Genomic DNA, 24857 nt, shown 5'->3' on the forward strand with positions numbered 1-24857 from the left:
GGAAGGTAGAGCCTTCCGTTCTTAGTGAGAGAGTGCTATGATCACAAACAAAGTGAATGGACACTGTGCGTGGAAGTGTATGAGACTGAGGGATAGAGAGAGAAGAGAGATACGACACCAGAGACGTTGTAAAACCGTCCTCCGAAGGCCCCACTCTCGTCGGCGAGAGTGGTCTACTTATTGATTGCACAATCTGGTACAATGACGATGCAATGGACTGATGCAACTTGGGACCATGTCGGTGACGACGACGGGGATGACAACGACGACTCTAGGGCTGAAATCTGCGGTCTTCTATCTGCTGTCCATAAAAACGCTACGGCTGAAAATCTGGGACTGAGTCAAAAACGCTGATTTGGGGGCTGTTTCCGGTGGATCTTTGACGCTGAAAATGACTGTTTTGCTGCGTTTTTGAGGGCTGAAAATGGTGGATCTCTTGCAATGATTAGGGCTGAATCTGCTGTCGTCTTCAAGGCTGAAAACGCTGCTGCAATGGCTTCGCTAATGGCTGAAAATGAAAACGCTGGTTCATCTGGGTAGCGTTAGTGGAAACGCTAGGGATCTGGGAGTTGGCGATTTGCTGCAAAGTTGAAAAACGCCAAGGGCTTGAAGGGGTGCTGATGAAGACCAAAAATGCTAGGGCAATGGGAGAGGAAAACGCCAGGTTTGGGGGGTACTGCGGGTTCTTGCTGAGAAGATGCCTGTTGAGCGGGGAGCTCCTGCTGCCTCTTCTGCCATTTAGTGCTAACTTGGGTTTGCTTATATGTTAACTTAGCAAAATTGCCCTACCTACTTTTGTTGGGAAGTCACTTAAAAATAATAAGTGAAAAATGTCAAAAATAGGAAAAATAGGCTAAATGCACTGGAAAATTCCCCTATCTGATTTTGATGGGAATACTGATGATCATGCTGTGTGCAACCAGAGGATATGCATCTACACTAAATGACTGGGCATGCACGGTCTACGAATAGACTCACAAAAGTGCCATATCACTTCTAATCTAGACTGACTGGATTGACTGAACCCTGATCATGCTGTAGCTTGTCCACGGACACATAGGGCTGGATGTGTCACGTGACATCTTGCTTGAGAAGTGGTCCAGAGGGCCTGCTGCAACTCGTGCTTGTGCTCTCCTTGTTCCACTTCTGCCAGATAAGCTAGCGCTAAACAAAAGTCACTTAATAAATAAGTGAAAAATGTCAAAAATAGGGAAAACAGGTTTAATGCACTGGAAAATGCTCCTGATGGTAATGCTGATGATCATGCTGTGTGCAACCAGAGGATATGTATCTAATGCATCTACTCTAAGTGTCTGGACATACACCGTCTGCGATCAGACTCACAAAAGTGCCAGATCACTTCCTATTCTAGACTGACTTGACTGAACTGAACCCTGGTCATGCTGTAGCTTGTCCACGTGCACATAGGGTTAGATGTGTCACGTGACATCCCTCCTTTTCAAAGTGAGGTACTGGTACCGAACTGTATGGCGTCGAAGGAGATTGCCAACAACGTCTGGAATCCTGTGAAGGACTCTTCGCCGGCCCACTCTGATGCGTGGGTCAAGTAATACTTGAAATTCATAAAGGACTGCAACGCTTGCTTCTTTGGGCCGCGCCGAAAGCGACACAAAGGCATCTGTGGTTCTTTCAATGCTTCATCTTCGTCGATAGTCATGTGTCTACCTTCTTCAAGAATCTCCGAGGATGAAAATTCCTGAAACCACTTCCAACACAAAAACATCAACATACCCATTCCATGTAAAGTGACTGGAAAAAATACTATTCCTTCGAAAAAACTGTACATGCCATGCAAATGAACATATAGACGGAGTGCCAAACCATTCATCAAACACACGCAAACAATGGGGTCGAAATTTGTCTTTCTGATCTAAATCAATCAATTGTGGCAAATCACAATGGAAATGCCGATGCTTGATGCTCAATCCTTCTTGTGCTCTTTCTACAACTGTGTCATGCCAAGGAAGAGACATGGAATGTGACTTCCTTGAATGCAAACATTTCATCTTTTCATGAGAATTCCGCATACATCCGTGCTCATTCATGAGTGAATCGTGTTCATCGTACAATATGTCATGCCTATGAAAAGGGACCACATAAAGACGTTGATTAAAATACATGAAATCATCACGAATGAAACACTCGAACAATGCGTGCTGACTAATCATTCGAACATATAGTACTTCCTGTGGGGGTTCTTTGGAGCTAGGCTCAAGAGCCAAGATCGGTTCTTCGTGATCGATCGAATCTTCCTGTGGGGGTTCTGTGGGCCTCGACTCGAGAGCCAAGATCAATTCTTCGTGATTGATCGAATCTGCAATGAGGTTAGCTTCACTAGAGAAAGTATCGACTAACACATTATCCTTGTGAACAATCACATCATCTGTTAAGTATGGAGCCTGATTTACCCTTGTAATTTTCTGTGGTAAAAGCGCACATTTGTAAGGCCCCCATTATGAGGAGAAGCCATCGTGCGTGAAGGAAAATCACTCACCGGAAACCAAAATTTTCACGGACAAGAATTAGGGGCAACTTTAAAGGCCTCGGGGCCCCCGAGACTTTTTTTCCCGCCGGAATATTCTTTTCCGCCGGAATATTATGGCCGGACGGTGGCCGGAAAGTGGTCGGAAAACAACCGGTCGGTTGGCCGGTGGCCGGTAGTCAATGGCCGATGGCCGGTGGTCGGAAGTCAATGGCCGGTGGCCGAATTCAAAAGCGGACTTGTCTTCTCAAGGGCGGCCACACATGGGCGGATTGGAGGGTCCGATTTGGACTTATTCGCACAAGGGCGGCTACACATGGCTGTCTCTCATAAGAGAGGGCAACCCTTTTGGCCTATAAAAAGAGGCCATTTCTACACACATTTCATAGTGGGAAGTTGATGCAACAAGGTGAGTGTGAGGTGGTGAGAGTGAAGCAAGGCGGGAGCTCCATTAAGGGTATAATCCCTTTGTAAACTACTTCTTGTTTTGAAGTACTAAAGCCATTGAGTGGCTGCTTTCCCGTGGACGTAGCCCACATTGGGTGAACCACGTATATCGTGTGTACTCTCTCTCTCTCTACTCTATAATCTCGTGTATATAAATCTGTCTCTCTCCATTAAGTAATCTACTTAATTATCTATTTAGCTACGTCTTATTTCCTAACAACTAGTATCAGAGCAAGGTTTGCTCGTAGCTAAATTATCTCAAGGAAAGGATTCCTTGAATTGAGTGGGAGTTATGGTGGAGGAAGGGAAGCTAAAGATTGAGAAGTTCAACGGCAAAAACTACCAACATTGGAAGATGCAGATTGAAGACTATCTCTACCAGAAGGACCTCTATTTGCCACTATGCGGTCTTGGGAAGAGCCCGCAACAATGGCAGATGAAGCATGGATTGTCCTTGATCGAAAGGCACTGGGAACAATCCGGTTAAGCTTGGCGTCAACGGTGGCCTTCAATGTTTCGGAGATGAAGACCACGGAGGACTTGATGAAGTCACTTGACGACTTCTACGAGAAACCATCGGCATTCAATAAGGTATTTCTTATGAAGCGCTTGCTCAATCTAAAGATGGCAGAGAATGGTTCAGTTGCAGAACACCTAAATGACTTTAACACAAACATAAGTCAACTTCGATCAGTGAAAATCAATTTCGATGACGAAGTGCGAGCTCTCCTTATACTATGATCTCTACCGGATAGTTGGGACAGCCTTGTGATGGCTGTAAGTAATTCTATCTCTGGCACAAATACTCTTAAGTTTGATGATATTGTGGGTGTTCTCCTAAGCGAGGAAATGCGAAGGAGAAGCACAGGAGAATCATCAAGTGCTGCACTATCAGCGGAAACAAGAGGAAGGCTTAAGGAGAGGTTCAAAAACCAAAAGGGTCGTGATCGCTCAAGGCGGAGCAAGTCACGCACAAAGTCAGTTCTTGAATGTTGGAATTGCGGCAAGAAGGGCCACGTCAAGAAGGATTGCTGGTCCAAGAAGAAGAAGGAGACAGAGTCTCAAGACAACAAGCCAACATCGGAGGCCAATGTGGCAGGTAAAGTAGAGCAAGATGCTCTAATTCTCTCATTAGACAATGTGTCTAATTCCTGGATAGTAGATTCCGGGGCTTCATTCCATGCGACACCACACAAGCAACATTTCCAAGACTACACCAAAGGTAATTTTGGGTATGTATACTTGGGAGATGATGAAGCTTGTGAGATTGTCGGCAAAGGTACAGTTTCTGTCAAAACTGCTAACGGAAATGAATGGAAGCTTAAAGATGTTAGGCATGTTCCTTCTCTTCGCAAAAATTTGATCTCTACAGGACAATTGGACGATGAAGGTCACAACATTGCATTCGGAAACAAACGGTGGAAGATCTCAAAGGGATCTTTGGTGGTTGCCAAGGGTGAAAAAGTCAGTACACTTTACTTGTGTACTGTTAGCACGCAACCTTCAGCTTGTGCAGCAACTACAGAAGTTGACAGTGCGGTGTGGCACTACGGACTTGGGCATATGAGTGCCAAAAGAATGCAAATCTTTCAAACAAAGAAGCTTCTACCAGGTTTGAAAGAAGTGGACTTAGAGTTCTGTGAAGATTGTGTTTATGGTAAACAAAAGAGGGTAAAATTTCAAAAATCAGGAAATGAAAGAAAAAATAAAAAACTTGAGTTGGTTCATTCTGATGTTTGGGGTCCTGCAAGTACACCATCACTTGGTGGCTCATTGTACTATGTAACATTCATAGACGATGCGACTAGAAAAACACGGGTTTATGTCATGAAGAATAAATCCGATGTATTTTCCATATTTCAAAGGTGGAAAGCCTTTGTGGAGAATGAAACAGGTACCAAGGTTAAATGCCTAAGATCCGACAATGGAGGCGAATATTGCAGCCAAGCTTTTGAAAGCTTTTGTGCTAGCAATGGCATTCGGAGGCAAAGGACAACCCCAAGGACACCTCAACAAAATGGGATTTCGGAAAGGATGAACATGACAATCATGGAACGAGCACGAAGCATGCGGCTACATGCAGGCCTACCGCTTGAGCTTTGGGCGGAAGCTGTAAGTACGTCTGTGTACTTAATCAATCGGTCACCCTCAACGGCATTGGATGGGGGAGTTCCAGAAGAGGCATGGACAGGTAAACCGGTGAATTATGCATTTCTCAAAGTGTTTGGGTGTGAGGCTTTCATGCACATAGATAGAAGCCTAAGATCAAAGTTAGATGCAAAGTCCAAAAAGTGTTTCTTTATTGGCTATGGAGATGGAGACTTTGGGTATAGCCTATGGAATCCTGAAGATGGTAAAATCTTAAGGAGTAGGGATGTAATTTTTAACGAACAAAATATGTACAAAGATTACTTGGAAAGAAAACAAACAAAAGAAACAGGTGATGAGTTCATGGAGCTTGAGGATGGTGAAGACTCAAGGACTGCAAACGGTGACAATGTGCAACAACGTCAACCAAATGAGGAGCCTCAACCTATTCCCCGAAGATCTACAAGAGCATTTAGACCTCCAGAAAGGTTTGTTCCTTCCTTCAACCATCTCTTGATCTCAGATTCTGGAGAGCCGGAATCATATGAAGAAGCTATGCAACATGAATCCAAAGAAGAATGGACGAAGAGCATGCAAGTGGAGATGGACTCACTACATCGCAACCAAACATGGGAGTTGGTTGAGTTGCCTAAAGGTAAGCGGGCACTTCAAAACAAATGGGTGTACAAGCTAAAGGAAGAAGAAGGTGGGAAGAAAAGGTACAAGTTTAGGCTTGTGGTAAAAGGTTTTTCTCAAAAGAAAGGTATTGACTTCAATGAAATATTTTCTCCTGTTGTAAAAATGAACTCAATTAGGCTTGTCTTAAGCCTTGTGGCTGCTCATGATCTAAATCTCGAGCAAATGGATGTAAATACGGCATTCCCTTACGGTGACTTAGAGAAGGAAATCTACATGCTTCAATCAAAGGGGTATGAAGTAAAAGGTAAGGAGAAAATGGTTTGCAGATTAAAGAAGAGCTTGTATGGTTTAAAGCAAGCATCAAGACAATGGTACTTGAAGTTTGATCGATGGATGTTGGATCATGGATTCACAAGATGCAACTCGGATCACTGCGTCTACACGGAGAATTTGGGAGATCGGAAATTCATCATCCTAATGTTGTATGTTGATGACATGTTGATTGCAAGTGCTAACATGCAGGACATCAAAGACCTAAAAGAGGAGCTATCCAAATCTTTTTCAATGAAAGATTTAGGTGCTGCAAAGAGGATACTTGGTATGAAAATATCAAGGGACAAGACGAAGAAGACAATAAAGCTATCTCAAGAAGATTACATCAAGAAGGTACTAGAAAGGTTTGCAATGCAAAATGCAAAACCAATTTCTACACCTTTGGCTGGTCATTTTAAACTAACGAAGGATATGTGTCCAAAGACACAAGAGGAGATAGCCTATATGTCTAAAGTTCCATATGCTGCAGCGGTAGGTTCTCTAATGTATGCTATGGTCTGGAGAAGGCCAGACATTGCACATGCAGTGGGAGTTGTGAGTAGGTTCATGGACAACCCAGGTAAAGAGCATTGGCAAGCTGTGAAGTGGATACTTAGGTATCTAAAAGAGACAACAACAAATGCTTTGTATTTTGGAGGAACTGATATTTTTCTAGAAGGGTATGTTGATGCAGATATGGCAGGTGATAAAGATACTCGAAGGAGCACTACTGGCTATGTGTTCATGGTTGGAGGCACAGCAGCAAGCTGGGCTTCAAAGCTGCAGAAAGTGGTTTCACTTTCTACCACGGAAGCAGAGTATGTAGCAATGACGGAGGCAAGCAAAGAAATTCTGTGGCTTCACAGATTCTTAGAAGAGCTTGGATTCAAACAAGACAATTGTGTCCTGTACAGTGATAGCCAAAGCGCTATCCATCTTGCGAAGAACTCAGCCTTTCATTCAAGGACAAAGCACATTGAGGTGAGATATCACTTCATACGCACTCTTTTGGAAGAGGGACAACTAAAGCTAGGAAAGTTGCATACAAGTGAAAATCCTGCAGACATGTTTACAAAGGTGGTCAACAAGGAGAAGTTGAGCTTTTGCTCATCTTCAATCGGCATTCAAGGATAAGAAGCCAGAATGGAAAGCAGTCACAGGTTTGGTTTGGAGATTAGTCTCCAAGTGGGAGATTGTTAAGTATGGAGCCTGATTTACCCTTGTAATTTTCTGTGGTAAAAGCGCACATTTGTAAGGCCCCCATTATGAGGAGAAGCCATCGTGCGTGAAGGAAAATCACTCACCGGAAACCAAAATTTTCACGGACAAGAATCAGGGGTAACTTTAAAGGCCTCGGGGGCGGAGGCCCCCGAGACTTTGTTTTTCCGCCGGAATATTCTTTTCCGCCGGAATATTATGGCCGGCCGGCGGCCGGAAAGTGGTCGGAAAACAACCGGTCGGTTGGCCGGTGGCCGGTAGTCAATGGCCGATGGCCAGTGGTCGGAAGTCAATGGCCGGTGGCCGGTGGTCGGAAGTCAATGGCCGGTGGCCGGTGGCCGAATTCAAAAGCGGACTTGTCTTCTCAAGGGCGGCTACACATGGCTGTCTCTCATAAGAGAGGGCAACCCTTTTGGCCTATAAAAGGAGGCCATTTCTACACACATTTCATAGTGTGAAGTTGATGCAACAAGGTGAGTGTGAGGTGGTGAGAGTGAAGCAAGGCGGGAGCTCCATTAAGGGTATAATCCCTTTGTAAACTACTTCTTGTTTTGAAGTACTAAAGCCATTGAGTGGCTGCTTTCCCGTGGACGTAGCCCACATTGGGTGAACCACGTATATCGTGTGTACTCTCTCTCTCTCTCTCTCTCTACTCTATAATCTCGTGTATATAAATTTGTCTCTCTCCATTAAGTAATCTACTCAATTATCTATTTAGCTACGTCTTATTTCCTAACATCATCTTCGTGCAAATCATCATGCTTGTGAGAAATCACATCATGATCATGCAAATCATCATGCTTGTCATTATCATTAAATCATATGTGTCATGCTTTGGAAAAGAAGAGACTGAGAGAGTCTCCTTCTCCTGAATCCTTTCAATCTTCGCCTACATATTCGAAATGAGAGATGAAGAATGAATAACTTTCTCTCCACGAATGACAAGGGGAGAGTCACTTTTGGCATTGAAAATGAACGTATTTTCCGCCCAATCAATGAGAGGGTTATGCTCACGAAACCATCGAATTCCCAAAAGCATATCACATCCTGAAAGAGGAGAGACTACAAATTTTATGCGGAAGGACACTTGTTGAAGAGTGAACAAAACAACAAGGCACTCTTGCGTGATGAGAGTCCATACCGGGAGAGAAGCCAGACACCTCGAAAGGAGATGTTTTGCGAACCTCTAAGCGGGCTCTTTCGACAAGAGAGTCACTAATCAAATCATGCATACTGCCTGTGTCAAACAATATGACAAAACGCTGACCATTCACTTGACCATAACACTTAATGAAGACTCATCAATGGGAGGATCATGAGATACTTGGGTCACACTCGTGTGCTCATTTATTGCATTGACAGAGGAAGTGGGTTCTGTGGGTTCTTTAGATTCATTCGATTCAAGCTTAGGACATGTTCGTTTTATGTGACCCTTGATGTGACAATGAAAACAACGACCTTCCTTAGAATAAGTGCTTTGTTCTTTCGATGTGATGTATCCTCCTAAAATTCCTTGTTCTACCTTTTCATCTAGAGTGAGCTTAGGTTTAGGAATTGTGTTAGCTTAACCCTTGGGTTCAATTTGAGAGTTCTTTTCTGAGAGATTATTGGAAGATTGGTTAGAAGAGTTACCGTTCTTACCAGTCTTACCGTTTTTACCGTTCTAAGGGTTCTGCGAAGTCTGAGAGGTACTTGTTGAAGTCTTGTTTTCCTTAGGCTTTCCCTTGTTGTGCTTCATCTCTTGTGCAAGAGCAATCGCTACCACCTTGTTGAGATCGATTGGATTGAGCACCTCGACATCATACTTGATATACTCCTCCAATCCATAAAGGAATGCCTCCTTGCGCTTCGCATCCAATTTGCGTAATTGAGTGCCGAGCTGCAAAACACGATTAGAGAAAGACATAACTGGCATACCATTTTGCTTGAGACCGCGCCAAGCGTCCTTCAATCGTGCGAGGTACTGTGGTGGCATAAACCGCGCCTTGAGCTTGTCTTGGAAGTCGGCCCAATTGAAGGAAAGGGGCGCGCCATCCTCAGCTTCCTCTAGGTGCACGGCCAACTGTGCCTCTTGCCATGCGTGGTACCAATTGATGGCATCACCGGCAAGGTACATAGCTGTCGTCAAAACCTTGCTATTTCCTGTCTTCTTAGTTGTCGCAAAATAAGCATTAAATTGATGCAACCAAGAATAAATAATTGTAGTATCTATCTTACCATCATATTTACCGAACGTGATCTTCTCTGTGACGGGGTTGTTGGAGTCCGAATCTCGGCTTGCGCCACTGGATGAACTACCAACATCTTTGGCTGGCTCGGACTTTGAGGTGAGAGCATGTCGGACCAACTCTTGCATGCATAGGTCTCTCTACACCTCGCATCTGTCTTCGGCTTCCAAGCGCGCTTGCTCAATAGCTGCCTTTCTGCCTTTCTTTCTTTTTGTTCATCGCGCTCGTGTTCCAAGGCAACACGAGTCGCTTCTTGTCGTGCCATCATGTCCATCATCGACTTGACCAAAGCCTCCATAGGATTTGGTGCAAACCGTGGCGTAGATGGGGAAGGGGGAGGGTCGGGAAAACCTCCTGGTGGGGAAAACTCTTCTTGGCCACTCCCATGCTCACCACCTTCATGCGAAGTATCCATTCCGCTTCGGGTGATGACCATCCACTGAAGTCTTGGGTTCTTAAGTTCACGAGGAAATGTTAGGTGCAGCGGAATGAATGTTTGAGCTTTGCTCAAGATGAGTGCTCCGAACTGTGCTCAAGGTTCCTTTTGTTCTTATTGAAGGGAGAGCCTTCCATTCTTAATGAGAGAGTGCAATGATCACAAACAAAGTGAATGGACACTGTGCGTGCAAGTGTATGAGACTGAGAGATAGAGAGAGGAGAGAATACGACACCAAAGATGTTGTAAAACCGTCCTCCGAAGGCCCCACTCTCTATGGCGAGAGCGGTCTACTTATGATTGCACAAATATCTACAATGCTTGGACTTGCCGACGATGTCGACGACGATGAGGACGACGACAAGACGGGCTGAAATCTGAAAATGCTAAGGGCTGAAATCTACAAATCTTTATCTGCTGAATTTTGACTATATGTCGATGACGATGTTGATGGCGACGGCTCGACGATGACGCGTTGAAAACGCAGATGCTGAAATCTGCGTTTTGCGGGCTGAAAGTGTAAACTTCGCTGGATCCGACTGTGCGGCAAGCATCTGCTGCGGGAAGGTGAGATTTGCGAGGTTCGGGACTTCTTCTGCGATGTCTAACTGCTGAAAACTGAAAACGCTGGTTCTAGGGCTGAATCTGTCGCGAAGATCTGCAAAAACGCTGAGGTTGATTTGCAAACCAAAAACGCTAGGCTGAAAACTGACCTTGCGGGGAAATCTGCTAACGCTAGGGCCGATCTGCTGTCTATAGTCGGCGGGAATCTGCAAATGCAAAAACGCTGGCTGATCTGGTGCAAAAACGCTAGGCCTTCTGTTGAGAGAAAACGCCAGAGTTGTCGCGGGGGTTGGTCTTGCTGAGAAGTTTCCTGTTGAGCAAGGTGCTCCTATTGCCTCTTTTGCCAATTAGTGCTAGTCTAGGTTTGCTTATATACAAACTTACTCAATTTGCCCTACCTACTTTCCAACAAAAGTCACTTAAAAATAATAAGTGAAAAATGTCAAAAATAGGGAAAATAGGTCAAATACACTGAAAAATTTCCTTGAATGATTCTGATGGGAATGCTTATGATCATGCTGTGTGCAACCAGAGGATATGCATCTACACTAAGTGACTGGGCATGCACGGTCTACGAATAGACTCACGAAAGTGCCAGATCACTTCTAATCTAGATTGATTGGACTCAACCAACCCTGTTATGCTGTAGCTTGTCCACGGACACATAGAGTTGGATGTGTCACGTGACATGACCATCCACTGAGGTCTTGGGTTCTTAAGTTCACGAGGAACTTGGGTTCTTGTGGGTCTTGGTTCTTGAGTTCTTGCGGTTCTTGAGTTCTTGAGGTTCTTGAGGGTCTTGAGGGCCTTGAGGTTCTTCTTTCGCTTGCAATCTGTGTTAGAGAAGGATCTTCTATTCACCCGAGTTCTGCTCTTTCCCGCGGGCGCACCCCTTGGCGGCCTTGCGCTCACACCAAGGTTGCTTTTTTCCACCTCACGTCGATTGGCCGGCCGCTAAGTGCACGGTCCGCTCTCAATGAGTGAAAAGAGGCACAAGGGGAGGCTGGACAAGCTCTTCTTTCTTGGGTTTCTTGTCACTCTTCAAAAACACGATGAGGAATCGACACGCCCAAGTTGACTTGGGTTACGTGCAACCACAACAAGCAAAAAAAATTTCTGTGGTTCTTTCCTTGAGTGATACAAAACACTGCCAAAGCTCTTATACCAACGTAAGGTGCAGCGGAAGTGATTGTTGAACTTTGCTCAAGATGAGTGCTCCGAATTGTGCTCAAGGTTCCTTTTACTTAGGGAAGGGAGAGCCTTCGGTTCCTATAGTGAGAGAGTGCAATGGACACAAACAAAGTGATGAACATTGTGAATGAAGGTGTTGAGACTGAGAGATAGAGAGAGAAGAATACGACACCAGAATGTTGTCAAACCCTCCTCCGAAGGCCCCACTCTCTATGGCGAGAGCGGTCTACTATTGATTGTACAAATCCGGTACAAGATGTTGATGCAAGTTGCGAGGCTATGATGCAATGTGGATCTAAGTCTGTAGACGACGAGAACGACGACGGCGACGGCTGAAAATACTATCTTCGGGATTGTTCTTCTTCTGCTGAATTCTGTTGTGCAATACGCTGCATTCTCTTGGTTGAATCGCTGGTCTTCACTGGCTGTGTTGCTAATTGGACTATTTTCTTATTTTTAATGATTAATCTCTTTTTTAGGATATTTCATCATGTGTGCTAAGAACTGTTAAAAGATTGTAGCTACAGGAACTGCCATCAGGAACGGACAAACACTGATGTGTCATTAGATGGGTGATGGTAAACATCACGACGGAGTTTCCGTAAGTTCGGTGGAAAGGGCCAGGTTACGAGTGCCCCTGATGCTTCACATGATGGGTGACGGGTGCATCAGTAAGGGGGCACCCCGTAGGCTAAGGAGGAATCCGAACTGAGTAAGAAAGTACGCGTAAGAACGCAAGCACAAGAATAAAGATGGGTTCAATGACGCTTTTTACAAAAAGCAGGAACGGTCGCGGGAGGACAAATGTTTTCCCGCGAGGAGTCTGTGCCTGCATTGCATCTGTGTCGTGTCCTGCACCACGCCTGGAATGTGTTCGTGTAGCATTGCTTTCACTAACTAAGTGAGTTTTTAAAGTTTGAACAGGTTCACACTTTATTTTATTAAGTGGCCGGTCACTTTTAAGTGACCAGGCCTTTATTAATAAAATAAAGCAAGCCACTCAAAAAAAGGCCAGCGTTAAAAGCTACGCAGGGGGGGGGGGGGCTGATTTTTGCGATCTCTCTCTCTCCTCTCTCTAGGAAGCGCCCAGTCGTGTTTTTTGGTTGCTATTCCCGCCGGGTGCCAGACCCTAAAGGGTAGCCAGCGTTTCAGTTTTCATATGCCGGAAGCAGCAGAAAGCACCAGCGCTGGGATTTTGGAGCAGAGTCTGGCGACGGAATTTGCAAGTGTTCGCATGACGATTGAGTATGGAGGTCGATTCTCCGAGCAAGGAGCGACAGGTATAAGGTGTTGATACGCATTGAGAATTGTTGCTTCATGTGGTTTGTTTTGCAGGAATCTCCCGTCTTACAGGAAGGCCCTTCACGGGAAGTACGGCTTCACGCCTAAGTCCCTTACGGGAAAGTACGGCTTCGCGCCTAGGTCCCTTACGGGAAGGACGGCCTTGTGCCCAATCCCTTTACGGGAAAGCACGACCCTCAGGTCTAAGATTACAGAACGGAGGGGTTTCCTCGGGTTCTCGTGCTTGTATAAGAATTCTCCCTGAATAAAAGAATACTCTTAACGGGGGGGGGGGGGGGGGCAGCCCATATTCTGGTCCCCAATACTGTGTCGATCTTCTCCCTTTTCTCCCTTTTGCAAAGTATTATAATTTTCAGATTTCTAAGTGCTCGTGTACGCTCCCGTTTTGTGACAGTGGTATCAGAGCTCGGACTCCTCTCTTTCTCTGCAAAGAAGGACGATTCCGGGAAGAACGGGAAGAACCATGTCGAGCCAAGGGAGAAGCGTTGAAGAGGAGCTTCAACAAGTGCAAGCTCAGCTTGCGGAGTTGCAACAAATCTTACTGTTGCCAGACGTCCAAAAGCTTTTGGGCGGAATGAAGAAAACGAATGGAACTGATGCAGCCAAGCATCCAGACAACACTGTTGGCGTGAGACCACAGGAGGCAAGAGAAGAAGAACGTGCCGAGGTGCACAAAGGATCTTCGGATCGGAATGAACGGCCTACTTCAAGGAAAGGCCAGGAAAAAGCGCTCTCTTTGCTAGACGAGAGCAAGGACATCTCTATCTCATCTCCATCTTACTCTCCAGATTATACTTCTGCTTCTCGATCATCTCGTCAGAAGAAGGAAGCCGCTACTACTGCTACTACCCTACATCAACCTAAAGATAAGCCTCGATTCAAGAAGCATTGCCGCAAGTCTCAACATCGCATGAGAGTCTTCAAATCGGGCTACAAGGACATCAAGTTCGAAACCTACAACGGACGGAGAGACATCTCCAAAGCACTGTCCTTCATCTTGAAGTTGCCTTTACTAATGGGCACTTCACAGAAAGATCCAAATTGCGCCATGTGGGGATGCACCTCAAGGAAACGGCAAGTAATTGGTGGTTAGCCAAGATTCTGGAAGGTTCTCAGGCCAGAACTTGGGAGAGCTTTAAATCTGAATTTTTATGAACAATTTCTTCCGCCTGACTTCTAGCAGGACATACGGAAGGAATGGGACTGGCTTGCCCAGAAGGAACATGAAAGAGTAACGACTTATGTGGACAAGTATTGGTCGGTTCTTCTGAAGGTCACTCCCTTTATGAAGATTGCCGACGAGGAAAAGAAAAGAAAATTCGAAGCGGGTCTCCAACCGCAGCTTCGAAAGAGTATGAAGGTGTATCCGCATGATACTCTTCAAAGGATGATGGAGTCAGCAATCATTGCTGAGGATTTGCACTCAACTGGGACGCCCAGAAAGATGGAGCATAGCACTTACCGTGCAAGGCAAAGAGGGGTCTACGATGACCATGGGGGCCAAGGAAGAAAACGTCCTCCATCTAGAGACGATGATCATTCTAAGAAGCCAGAGGGCACTGGCAAGCGAACTAAGTACCTTTCTCCTACTCAACTTCAAACTTTCAGAGAGGAAGGAAGGTGCTTCTACTGTGGCGAGAAAGGACATATGAAACCGGACTGCCCGCTAAAGCAGCAACGGCAAGAGCAAGCCTCTATGAGGCAAGAGAAAGCAAGGAAGGAACCCGCACCACCAAGTTCGAACTCAATTCCAGATGTTCAAGGAAACACAGAAACGGAGAAAGGGAAGCGTCAACTTCTGAAGGGCTGGGGGTCTTTGAACAACCAGCGAGTATTGATTCTTTATGATCCAGGATCCACGGATAACTTCATCTCCCTGGATACTGCGAAACGATTGTGCCTCACACCGGCTCAGCTTGGCACACCGGTTACATCCGGATCGGCATTCGAGGGGTTGACAACCAATGCAACTCCCGTGCAAGGACAGCTCAATCTCCGGATTGGCGAGTACAAGGACCGCGAATCATTTTTGATGGCACCCATCGAGGGATGTGATATCATCTTGGTTATGCCATGGCACTTCCACATGACACCTATTTCCGATTATGTGGAAAAGACCCTCACTTTTGATCATGGGGGTAAGAAAATAAAGATTCATGCTGATGCAGGGGATTGGTAGTTCCCAATTGTAAGCCATATCTCCATTAAGAAAGAAATGAAGAAGTGTGTTTCTGCTTACTTGATTTTTGCATGTGAGAAGGATAAAACTAGTAGGGACTCTCTCTCTAGTCTGGAAATTAAGCGTCTTCAATTTATTGAAAAGTACAAAGATTGTTTCACGGAAACACTTCCTGATGAACTCCCTCCTGTACGCCTGGAAGATCACCGCATAGATCTTATACCGGGTAGCTCGCCTCCCAATCAACCCCCTTATCGGGTAAGTCTTGCTCAGCAAGAGGAAATTTTGAAGCAAGTCAACGAGCTTCTAGAGAAAGGGTTAGTACGGCCAAGTGCTTCACCCTACTGCTCTCCAGTTCTAGTGGTGCAGAAGAAAGATGGCACGTTTCGAATGTGCATAGACTATAGGTCTTTAAACAAGATCACGATCAAGAATCGCTTTCCGATCCCTCGGATTGATGATATACTTGATAAGTTGCAGGGTGCAAGTGTCTTTAGTCGCATAGACTTAAAGAGTGGGTATCATCAGATACGGATCGCCCTTGAGGATGTCCATAAGACTGCTTTCCGCACAACCTTTGGACTATATGAATTTTTGGTAATGCCTTTCGGCTTGACCAATGCTCCTGCGACGTTCAATCGCATGATGGACCGCATTTTCAGCCCGTATCGAGCTTTTACGGGAGTATTCTTTGACGACATACTCATCTTCTCTAAGTTAGAAGAGGAACATCGGAAGCACTTGGACTTAGTGTTTCAAGAATTGCGAAAGCATGAGTTGCATGTGAATGCAAAGAAGAGCGAGTTCTTTCTCTCAGAGATACACTATCTTAGCCATATAGTCTCTCACAATCAAGTGAGTATGGATCCTGCCAAGATCCGAGTGGTCGAAGATTAGCCTATTCCCACTACGGTACATGATGTACGTAGCTTTCTGGGATTATGTTCATATTATCGAAGGTTTGTTCGAGGATTTGCTCATGTAGCAGGACCACTTCATGATTTAACAAAGAAGAACATTCCTTTCAGATGGGGATCGAGACAACAAGGAGCTTTTGATCGGCTCAAGTACTTGCTAAGCCATGGACCTATTTTGATAGTGCCTGACTTAAGGAAACCATTTGAGGTTCACTACGATGCTTCAGGCGATTGCATCGGAGCGGTGTTAAACCAAGAAGGCCATGTAGTGGCTTACGAAAGCAGACGGCTTAAGGATGCAGAGTTGCATGCATCAATCTATGGAAAGGAACTCACAGTTGTGATTCACGCCTTATCCAACTGGAAGCACTATCTTCTAGGAGCGGATTTTGTGATCAAGACTGATCACCAGAGTTTGCAGTATTTCTTACGCAAAGGAAACTATCTGAGAAGCAGATGAGATGGGCAAACTTCTTGTCTATGTTTCACTTCCAGATCCTTCACACGGCTGGGAGTAAGAATGTAGTCGCAGACGCACTATCTAGGCGGCCAAGGGTGAACGCTATCACTTCGGTGTATCACCAAGAATTAGAAGCACTACCGGATTTGTATGCGAATGATCCACACTTCTCCACCATTTGGGGAAAGCTACATCGTGGAGAGAATGAGTTTCCCTATTCCATTCGGGACGGTTATCTCTACCACCATCAGGCCATATGTGTGGCGGAACCATTAAGAAAGAAGATCATGGATGAAGCACACGCTTCGCTTTATGCGGGTCATCGGGGTATTCTCCCTACGACCTTAGCAATGGAAAGATATTTCTTTTGGCCTAGCCTTAAAGCAGACATTGATAAGTATGTCAGGGAATGCTTGGTTTGCCAAAAAGTGAAGTATGATCGGCATAAGACGCCTGGGTTGCTACAACCTTTGCCTGTGCCTAATGAACCTTGGGAAAGTATTGCCATGGACTTCATCATGGACCTCCCGAGAACTCAGACTGGAAATGACGCGATCTGGACCATTGTGGACAGGTTTAGCAAGCAAGCACACTTCATACCAGTCAAGAAAACGATCAAAGCAGATCATATGGCTAGGGTCTTTCTAGCACAGATCTTTAAGCATCATGGAATGCCTAAGTCTATTGTGAGTGATCGAGATCCTCGCATGATAGGAAATTTTTGGCGTGCCTTGATGGATAATCTTGGTACAAAGCTGAATTTTTCATCTGCCTACCATCCTCAAACGGACGGGCAAAGTGAGATAGCCAATTCCACAGTATTGGATATGTTAAAAGCTTATGTGTCAGACCGGCAATCTGACTGGGAGAAATATTTGCCTCTTGTCGAGTATGCGTATACCAATACCATACACTCATCGACGGGGAAAGCACCTTTTGAGATTCTCTATGACAAGCCTTTGCTTCCACCCATCCTTTTAACTAAGGATAAGATCTTTGTAGCAGATGAATTTGTCCGGGATTTGGACACAGCCTACGGGCAAGTTAGGAGAGCTATTCTACGCTCTCAGGAAAAGCATAAGAAAGCTGCAGACAAGCACAAAAGGAATCTAGACTTAACAGTCGGACAGTTAGTCTTACTCAAGTTTGAGAAGGCAAGACTTAAGAAACAAGCGTCTCATAAGGGGAAGGTGGTAAAACTTTCTACCAGTTATTATGGGCCGTTTAAGATCACTGAGCGAGTGAATGATGTCACCTTCCGATTAGAGCTACCGCCTAATTGGAAGATCCATAATGCTTTCCATGTCAGTTTACTCCGGCCGTATGTGGGACCGCCTCCAAGCCAGCCTAGTGTTGAGGAACCTCCTGAGGTTGAGGAAACAGAAGAAATACTCCAACCGGAGCAGATAGTAAGTCATCAAGAGCGGTCTCTCAAATCCGGAAAGATAACACGGAAGTATTTGGTTAAGTTTAAGAACTATTCGAATCTAGATGCTCAGTGGATGACGCAGGAGGAATTAGCAGCTTATCCCGAGATACTGGAGGTATATGTCCAAGCACTACAGTTGAGGTTAACTGTTTAGAAGCTAGAGGGATGTTTCTAATTGGACTATTTTCTTATTTTTAATGATTAATCTCTTTTTTAGGATATTTTATCATGTGCACTAAGAACTGTTAAAAGATTGTAGCTACAGGAACTGTCATCAGGAACGGACAAACTCTGATGTGTCATTAGATGGGTGACGGTAAACATCGCGAAGGAGTTTCCGTAAGTTCGGTGGAAAGGGCCGGGTTACGAGTGCCCCTGATGCGTCACATGATGGGTGACGGGTGCATCAGTAAGGGGACACCCCGTAGGCTGAGGAGGAAATCTGAACTGAGTAAGAAAGTACGTGTAAGAACGCAAGCACAAGAATAAAGATGGGTTCAATGACGCTTTTTACAAAAAGGAGGAACGGTCGCGGGAGGACAGATGTTTTCCCGCGAGGAGTCTGTGTCTGCATTGCATCTGTGTCGTGTCCTGCACCTGGGGACGCCTGGAATGTGTTCGTGTAGCATTGCTTTCACTAACTAAGTGAGTTTTTAAAGTTTGAACAGGTTCACACTTTATTTTATTAAGTGGCCGGTCACTTTTAAGTGACCAGGTCTTTATTAATAAAATAAAGCAAGCCACTCAAAAAAAGGCCAGCGTTAAAAAGCTACGCAAGGGGGGGGGGGGGGGGGGGGGGCCTGATTTTTGCAATCTCTCTCTCTCCTCTCTCTAGGAAGCGCCCAGCCCTGTTTTTTGGCTGCTATTCCCGCCGGGTGCCAGACCCTATAAAAGGGTAGCCAGCGTTTCAGTTTTCATATGCCGGAAGCAGCAGAAAGCACCAGCGTTGGGATTTTGGAGCAGAGTCTGGCGACGGAATTTGCAAGTGTTCGCGTGACGACTGAGTATGGAGGTCGATTCTCCGAGCAAGGAGCGACAGGTATAAGGTGTTGATACGCATTGAGAATTGTTGCTTCATGTGGTTTGTTTTGCAGGAATCTCCCGTCTTACGGGGAGGCCCTTCGCGGGAAGTACGGCTTCACGCCTAAGTCCCTTACGGGAAAGTACGGCTTCGCGCCTAAGTCCCTTACGGGAAGGACGACCTTGTGCCCAAGCCCTTTACGGGAAAGCACGACCCTCGGGTCTAAGATTACAGAACGGAGGGGTTTCCTCGGGTTCTTGTGCTTGTATAAGAATTCTCCCTGAATAAAAGAATACTCTTAACGGGGGGGGGGACCAGCCCATCTTCTGGTCCCCAATACTGTGTCGATCTTCTCCCTTCTCTCCCTTTTGCAAAGTATTATAATTTTCAGATTTCTAAGTGCTCGTTTTGTGACAGGCTGAAAAACGCTGCTTGTCGAGGCTGAAAACGCTGGCTAATGGGGGCTGAAAACACTGAATGGCTGGTCCCTAAAATGCTGATAGGCTGGGCTGAAATCGCCACCATGCAAGCTGAAAAACGCAGGTTCATTGGGCTGAAAAACACTGTTATACTTGCCTGAAAATGCTGGATTCTGTTGCTTGAAAAACGCTGGCCTGGCTGAGTCTGCAGCTGCTGAAGTGAGGGGCTGAAATCGCTGGCACTTCAATGCTGAAACTGCGAAGGGATAAGGACTGAAAACGCCAGGTTCTTGGGGGGTGCTTGCTTGAGAAGCGGTCCAGAGGGCCTGCTGCAACCTGGTGCCTGTGCTCTCCTTGTTCCACTTCTGCCAGATAAGCTAGCACTAGGTTTGCTTATATATTTCACTACTCAATTTGCCCTACCCGGTTTCCCAACAAAAGTCACTTAATAAATAAGTGAAAAATGTCAAAAATAGGAAAAATAGGTTTAATGCATTGGAAAATGCTCCTGATGGATTCTGATGGTAATGCTGATGATCATGCTGTGTGCAACCAGAGGATATGCATCTACTCTAAGTGTCTGGGCATGCACGGTCTGCGATCAGACTCACAAAAGTGTCAGATCACTTTCTATTCTAGACTGACTTGACTGAACTGAACCTTGGTCATGCTGTAGCTCGTCCACGTGCACATAGGGTTAGATGTGTCCCATGACAACTGATAACCTTAAAGGTCCAGCATGATTGGTATATCTTGGAGCTACTACCATCGCCACAGGAACACTGTCTCTCGAGGCTTGTTTCGACTATTCAAGAGTTTATCGACCATCTACGATCGGCTACAACCTTATGGAAGAAATCTAACCCTAATTTTGATGCAGATTTCAGAATGGAAAGCAAGTCGACTTTCGAGCTCGACTGATGTCGAGAATGCTTCTTTAGTTTGAATTAACAGTTTTTTGAATGTGTTTGAGAACTTGTTTGGTGATCCTGTCTGAATTTTTTTTTGAAATGGATAGTATCTGTTTTAAACTTGTCTTGGTACCGATTCGAATTGTTTGACTCAATACTGCTTTATGCTTGGTGATTTACTCTCGGGTTGAGTAGTGAGAAATGTTGTTTTGGTATCCTCTGTTTCAATACTGCTTTATGCTTGGTGATTTACTCTCGGGTTGAGTAGTGAGAAATGTTGTTTTGGTATTCTCTCAACCTCGGAACGACGTAGACGAGATGTCTATGGAGCTTTTGGTTGTATGCTTGAACCTCCAAGCGACACAGATTGCGTTTTGGGGAGCGTTTGGTTGTACCAGTCCATGGTCCGGACCTTTTTAGGTTATTTGCGGGGGGAGTGACGAGGTAGTCATTGAGTAGCTTCATGGCGCAGACCATCTGTCTCATTGAAGTTCTCAACGGCAATGTTCGTTGTGTCTTGTAACATGCATATGTGAGCATTTGTGTTGCATTGTGATGGGTCAACCATTGAATATTCCTTATTGGATGATATTTTTCTGGAAAGCCAACGATCCTGGATATCAAGAGCTTCAATATGGAATGAGACTCCTTATTGGATAAAGCCAATGACCCACGATATCAAGAGCTCCAATCTGGAATGAGAAAACTGATTGTCCCTCGGAATGTCCCTCCGACCCTCAAAATTTTTTGAGCTAACTTGAGTTGTTTTATAGATATGCTGTAATCGCGGACGATTACTTTTTTTCAATAAGGGGGGATGTCACAAACTGCTGACATTTCAAGCCACTGAAGAACGGAGCCAACCTGCAGATCTCGACCGAGGAGCCTAAACCCTAAGGAGAAGCATAAGCAGTAGAAGAAGTTTTACGGACTTGCAAAGTCTTGCCGAGTGGCCTATTTTTAAAGAGGAGTTCCCACTAATTGATGGGACTCCGTCCGGTGGGGCCCAAGTGACCTAAAGGCATCAAAATAAAGCAGGATCACACGCACACTTAGTCTCTTGCGTAGAAGCTGATTATGTGATAGCTGTACGGAAAACCTGAAAACGCTAGTGGAACTCTGCTTGGGTCTCCAAACTTGGGGCTGATCCAAAGAGGGAATCTTGAAATCTGAAAATGCTAGTATTTCAGGCTGAATTCTGCAAATTGCTGGCGATGAAGGGCTGAAATCTGCTGTAGCTGAAAATGCTGATGTATGAGGGCTGACATCTGCTGTGGCTGAAAATGCTGATGTATGAGGGCTGAAATCGTTGGGTGCTGATGCTTGAAAACTCTGGGTACTGATTCTGGGAAATGCTGAGGGTACTTGATCCTTGTCCTGCAAGTCTTACTTGCCTGGAGAAGTGATTCTCTAGGGTCAAGCAGTGCCAGAACTGACTCCCCATGACCTTGCAGAAAAATGCTAAATTGTCTCTTATTAATAAGTTGGAGAACTACTAATAAGCGGTGCTCCGTATGCAAGTTTACCTAGGCTTGGTACTAATGGTGCTGTATGGGAACACTCCCCAATGCTACACCTAGAAGACCCTGGTTGTGCTCATGTGCAATAAGAGGGTATGCAGCTACTCTAAAGTGCTTGGGCATGCACGTCCTGCGTACAGGCTCACAAGGGTGTCAGAACACTTCCTAGGCTGTCCTAAACCCTAGAAATAGGAGTTATAGCTTGTCCATATGCACATAGGGTTAGATGTGCACGTGACACTAGTGTTCTTGTCGGTTCTTCCTTTTGAGCTCTATTTGCAGATCATTTGGTAATTTTTGTGGTCGGACTCAGAGACAAAAGGCTGCTGGTGCCCTTGTGCTCCTCTTGGGTTTGCCTTGGGTTTTTGGAGCACAGATGCAGAGAGTACTTTTGCTGCGGATCGCCTCTCTCTCTCTCTCTCTCTCTCTCTCTCTCTCTCTCTCTCTCTCTCGGTGGCCAGGAAACTTTTTACTCTCTTTAGGAGAGGTCTCCCCCCCTCCACTTTTTCAGTTTTTACAGTTTTAGCTGTATCTGCCCTTATGGCTCAGTTGTAACAGTTTTCCCAGTTCTTTACCTTCTGGATCGCTTTGTATACAGCTCAAAATCGGCACCATTTGGGTGTTTTGAGGGATTTAGAAATCAGCTCCTTTGTGTGTGTGTGTGTGTGTGTGAGAGAGAGAGAGAGATAGAGAGAGAGAGAGAGATGGAATGATTCGTTTCCAGCTGTATTTCACTTTACTGTTGGCATTATGCTAACCTTTTTTACTGACTGCTTGTCCAGGCTCTACTAAAGGAGGGAACTACATCTCGTGACCTCCTCAAATTGATGCTACAAGTTTGCTATCTCCACCAGCTACGAACTGGACAGGATGAAGGGGATTTTGATTTTTATGTCAGCAGTTCCGTCGAAATCTCTCACAGGCTTGCAGTTGAAAAATTTGACCTAGTACAAAAACAGTTGTCCTTAGCTGGTTGGTCCATATTAGATGGAGTCGTTGCCAGGCCCTTACCTTACAGGCTATTAAATGTGCCAGTTTAGTCGACTTTGTGCTTCATGCACCACCTAAATTCTGTGCATGTCAAGCATATGCTGTTAATCATTAGCATTTTGTAGGGGACATACTCTACCATTCTTATCCTTAAGCCCAGTTGAGTCTTTTAAAAAAATCAAGGGCCATAATATCAAAATTCACCAGAGCTTGCTATAGCGTGCAGTTTTTTTGGTACATGGGTTTTTTAACATTCTAATGAGCTCTCACTGAATACTGGGGAATGATCAGCAGTTGCCCATTGAGTTGTGGACTTTTCATGTCAGTGATGTCCTAAGCTCAAATGTGTCTCCTCTTACAACTGATATTGTGAAGAGCCGTATCTCCCTCATGACTTGACGTATTAGTAGATTTATGGATAAAGAGTGTCGCGGGGCCAGCTTACTTGGCATTATTCCACACCGCCCTGTACTTTATGACTCCTACAGACCTCCTTGAGCTGGAGTCCTTGTACATATGTTTTGATTTATATAGCTCCTTGAGGATAGACCGACTTATCCTCAAGGAGCCAGATTACTCAGTAATACAACCTTGTATGTGTGTAACACAGAGAGGCGTGCGTGTGTGTGCATGCATTTGCGTGTGAAAGGAGCAAAAGGAAGCCTTGCATTTGATGGGCAAATGGAAGCTGGGTTTGGTTGACATTTTAAATTTTTATTGCTTTTTGGTCCTTTTTCAAAAAACCGATTTTGTTTATGATTAATAAAGCATGGGAAGATGAATGTATGCAAGTTTCTTGAAAGCAAGGATTGGTCAAGCTTTTCCCTAAGAAGCATCAATGTGAATCATTTTTGGATTGGCACCTTATCACTCTTATATCAATTATTTGTAAGTTGGTTATTAAGATGTTGGCTAAGGGTTTCTTACATGATGAATTGCATCTTGTTTAGTATGGTTTCATTCTTTGTAGACAGAGTAATGATAATCTGGTTAATGCATAATTGGTATAGAACATGCCAAATATTCTAAGCAAGATGTACGAGTGCTTCAAGTTGATATTGAGAAAGTCTGGGATATAGTTAGCTGGATTACATTGCCATGACTACGGCACAATCAGGTTTTGGATTGAGATTGCTGCGAGTGCTTCAAGTTGATATTGAGAAAGCCTTGGATATAGTTAGCTGGATTACATTGCCATGACTACGGCACAATTAGGTTTTGGATTGACATTGCGGCACATAGTGTACTTGCTTTATTGTGAGCAATGAATCATTTATACATATGTAGGATTTTGATAAAAAAAATTGTAGACTCTTCTAACTAATGTAGATAAAACATAAACAAAAAATTAAAAAGGGAGTCTAGGTAATCGAATGTTTTGCGTCGGAGCTTCGTTCCCAAATCTCTCTCTCTCTCTCTCTCTCTCTCTCTCAGAGTATGTGCGCGCGCGCGCTTGTCTACATTGTTTCACAAACATTGATCCACATTTTGTACTAAAGGAAGTATACCACAACTAGTAAGTCAATATTACGGCAAAAACTATTAAGTTTTTTTCACCTTTAAATCATTGACGTCAAATTCTTTCAAAGATTGAAAAAAAACATTATTATTTTTCTTTGTTTGAGCAAAACAGTCTTTGCAAAAAAGATGAGAATTAGTATGGCAACTTATTGTATAAAAATAAAATGGTATTAGTCCAGCAAAAAGCGCATAGATTTTGTCCACAACCTAATCAAAGTATGAACGAGAATATTGTTTGTGTGTTAATACACGAGCCACTAGAGATAGCCTAAGTAATTTAACATTTAGGGTACAAAATAAGTGAAGCCATACTTAGTGGCAAATGGAAAATTTAAACTTTCATCTTATCTCCAAGTATTGAAACTATCTAAAAGAAAAGTGTATAATAAAATTTTATTTCAATCAGATTTTCAAATGCCAAAAATTCTAAGTTTCATGATATTTCTATATGCTAGTGATTGCTTAAGCGAAAGCATATATAGTATAAGCCACTTAAAGCCATGTCGCTTGCTTCGTATCGTTCTTCTTTCAAAAGGTACTCCCTTGTATCTTTTGCACGCAA

General features: G+C 44.5%; 1 protein-coding gene across 1 annotated transcript in view; it reads left to right on the forward strand.

Moving 5' to 3' along the window:
* The window catches only part of RUS1 (root UVB sensitive-like protein (Protein of unknown function, DUF647)), a 58449-nt gene extending 35086 nt beyond the window's left edge, over positions 1-23363 (forward strand). The window contains exon 7 of the mRNA XM_086495546.1: positions 22567-23363. Within this exon, the coding sequence (XP_086351672.1) occupies positions 22567-22824 (258 nt within the window). The 3' untranslated portion in view covers positions 22825-23363. The remainder of the gene's footprint in view (positions 1-22566) is intronic.
* The last annotated feature ends 1494 nt before the right edge of the window (positions 23364-24857 follow it).

This window comes from Adiantum capillus-veneris, chromosome 22, assembly GCF_014529385.1.
Source record: "Adiantum capillus-veneris isolate H3 chromosome 22, ASM1452938v2, whole genome shotgun sequence".
Taxonomy (NCBI): Eukaryota; Viridiplantae; Streptophyta; class Polypodiopsida; order Polypodiales; family Pteridaceae; genus Adiantum; species Adiantum capillus-veneris.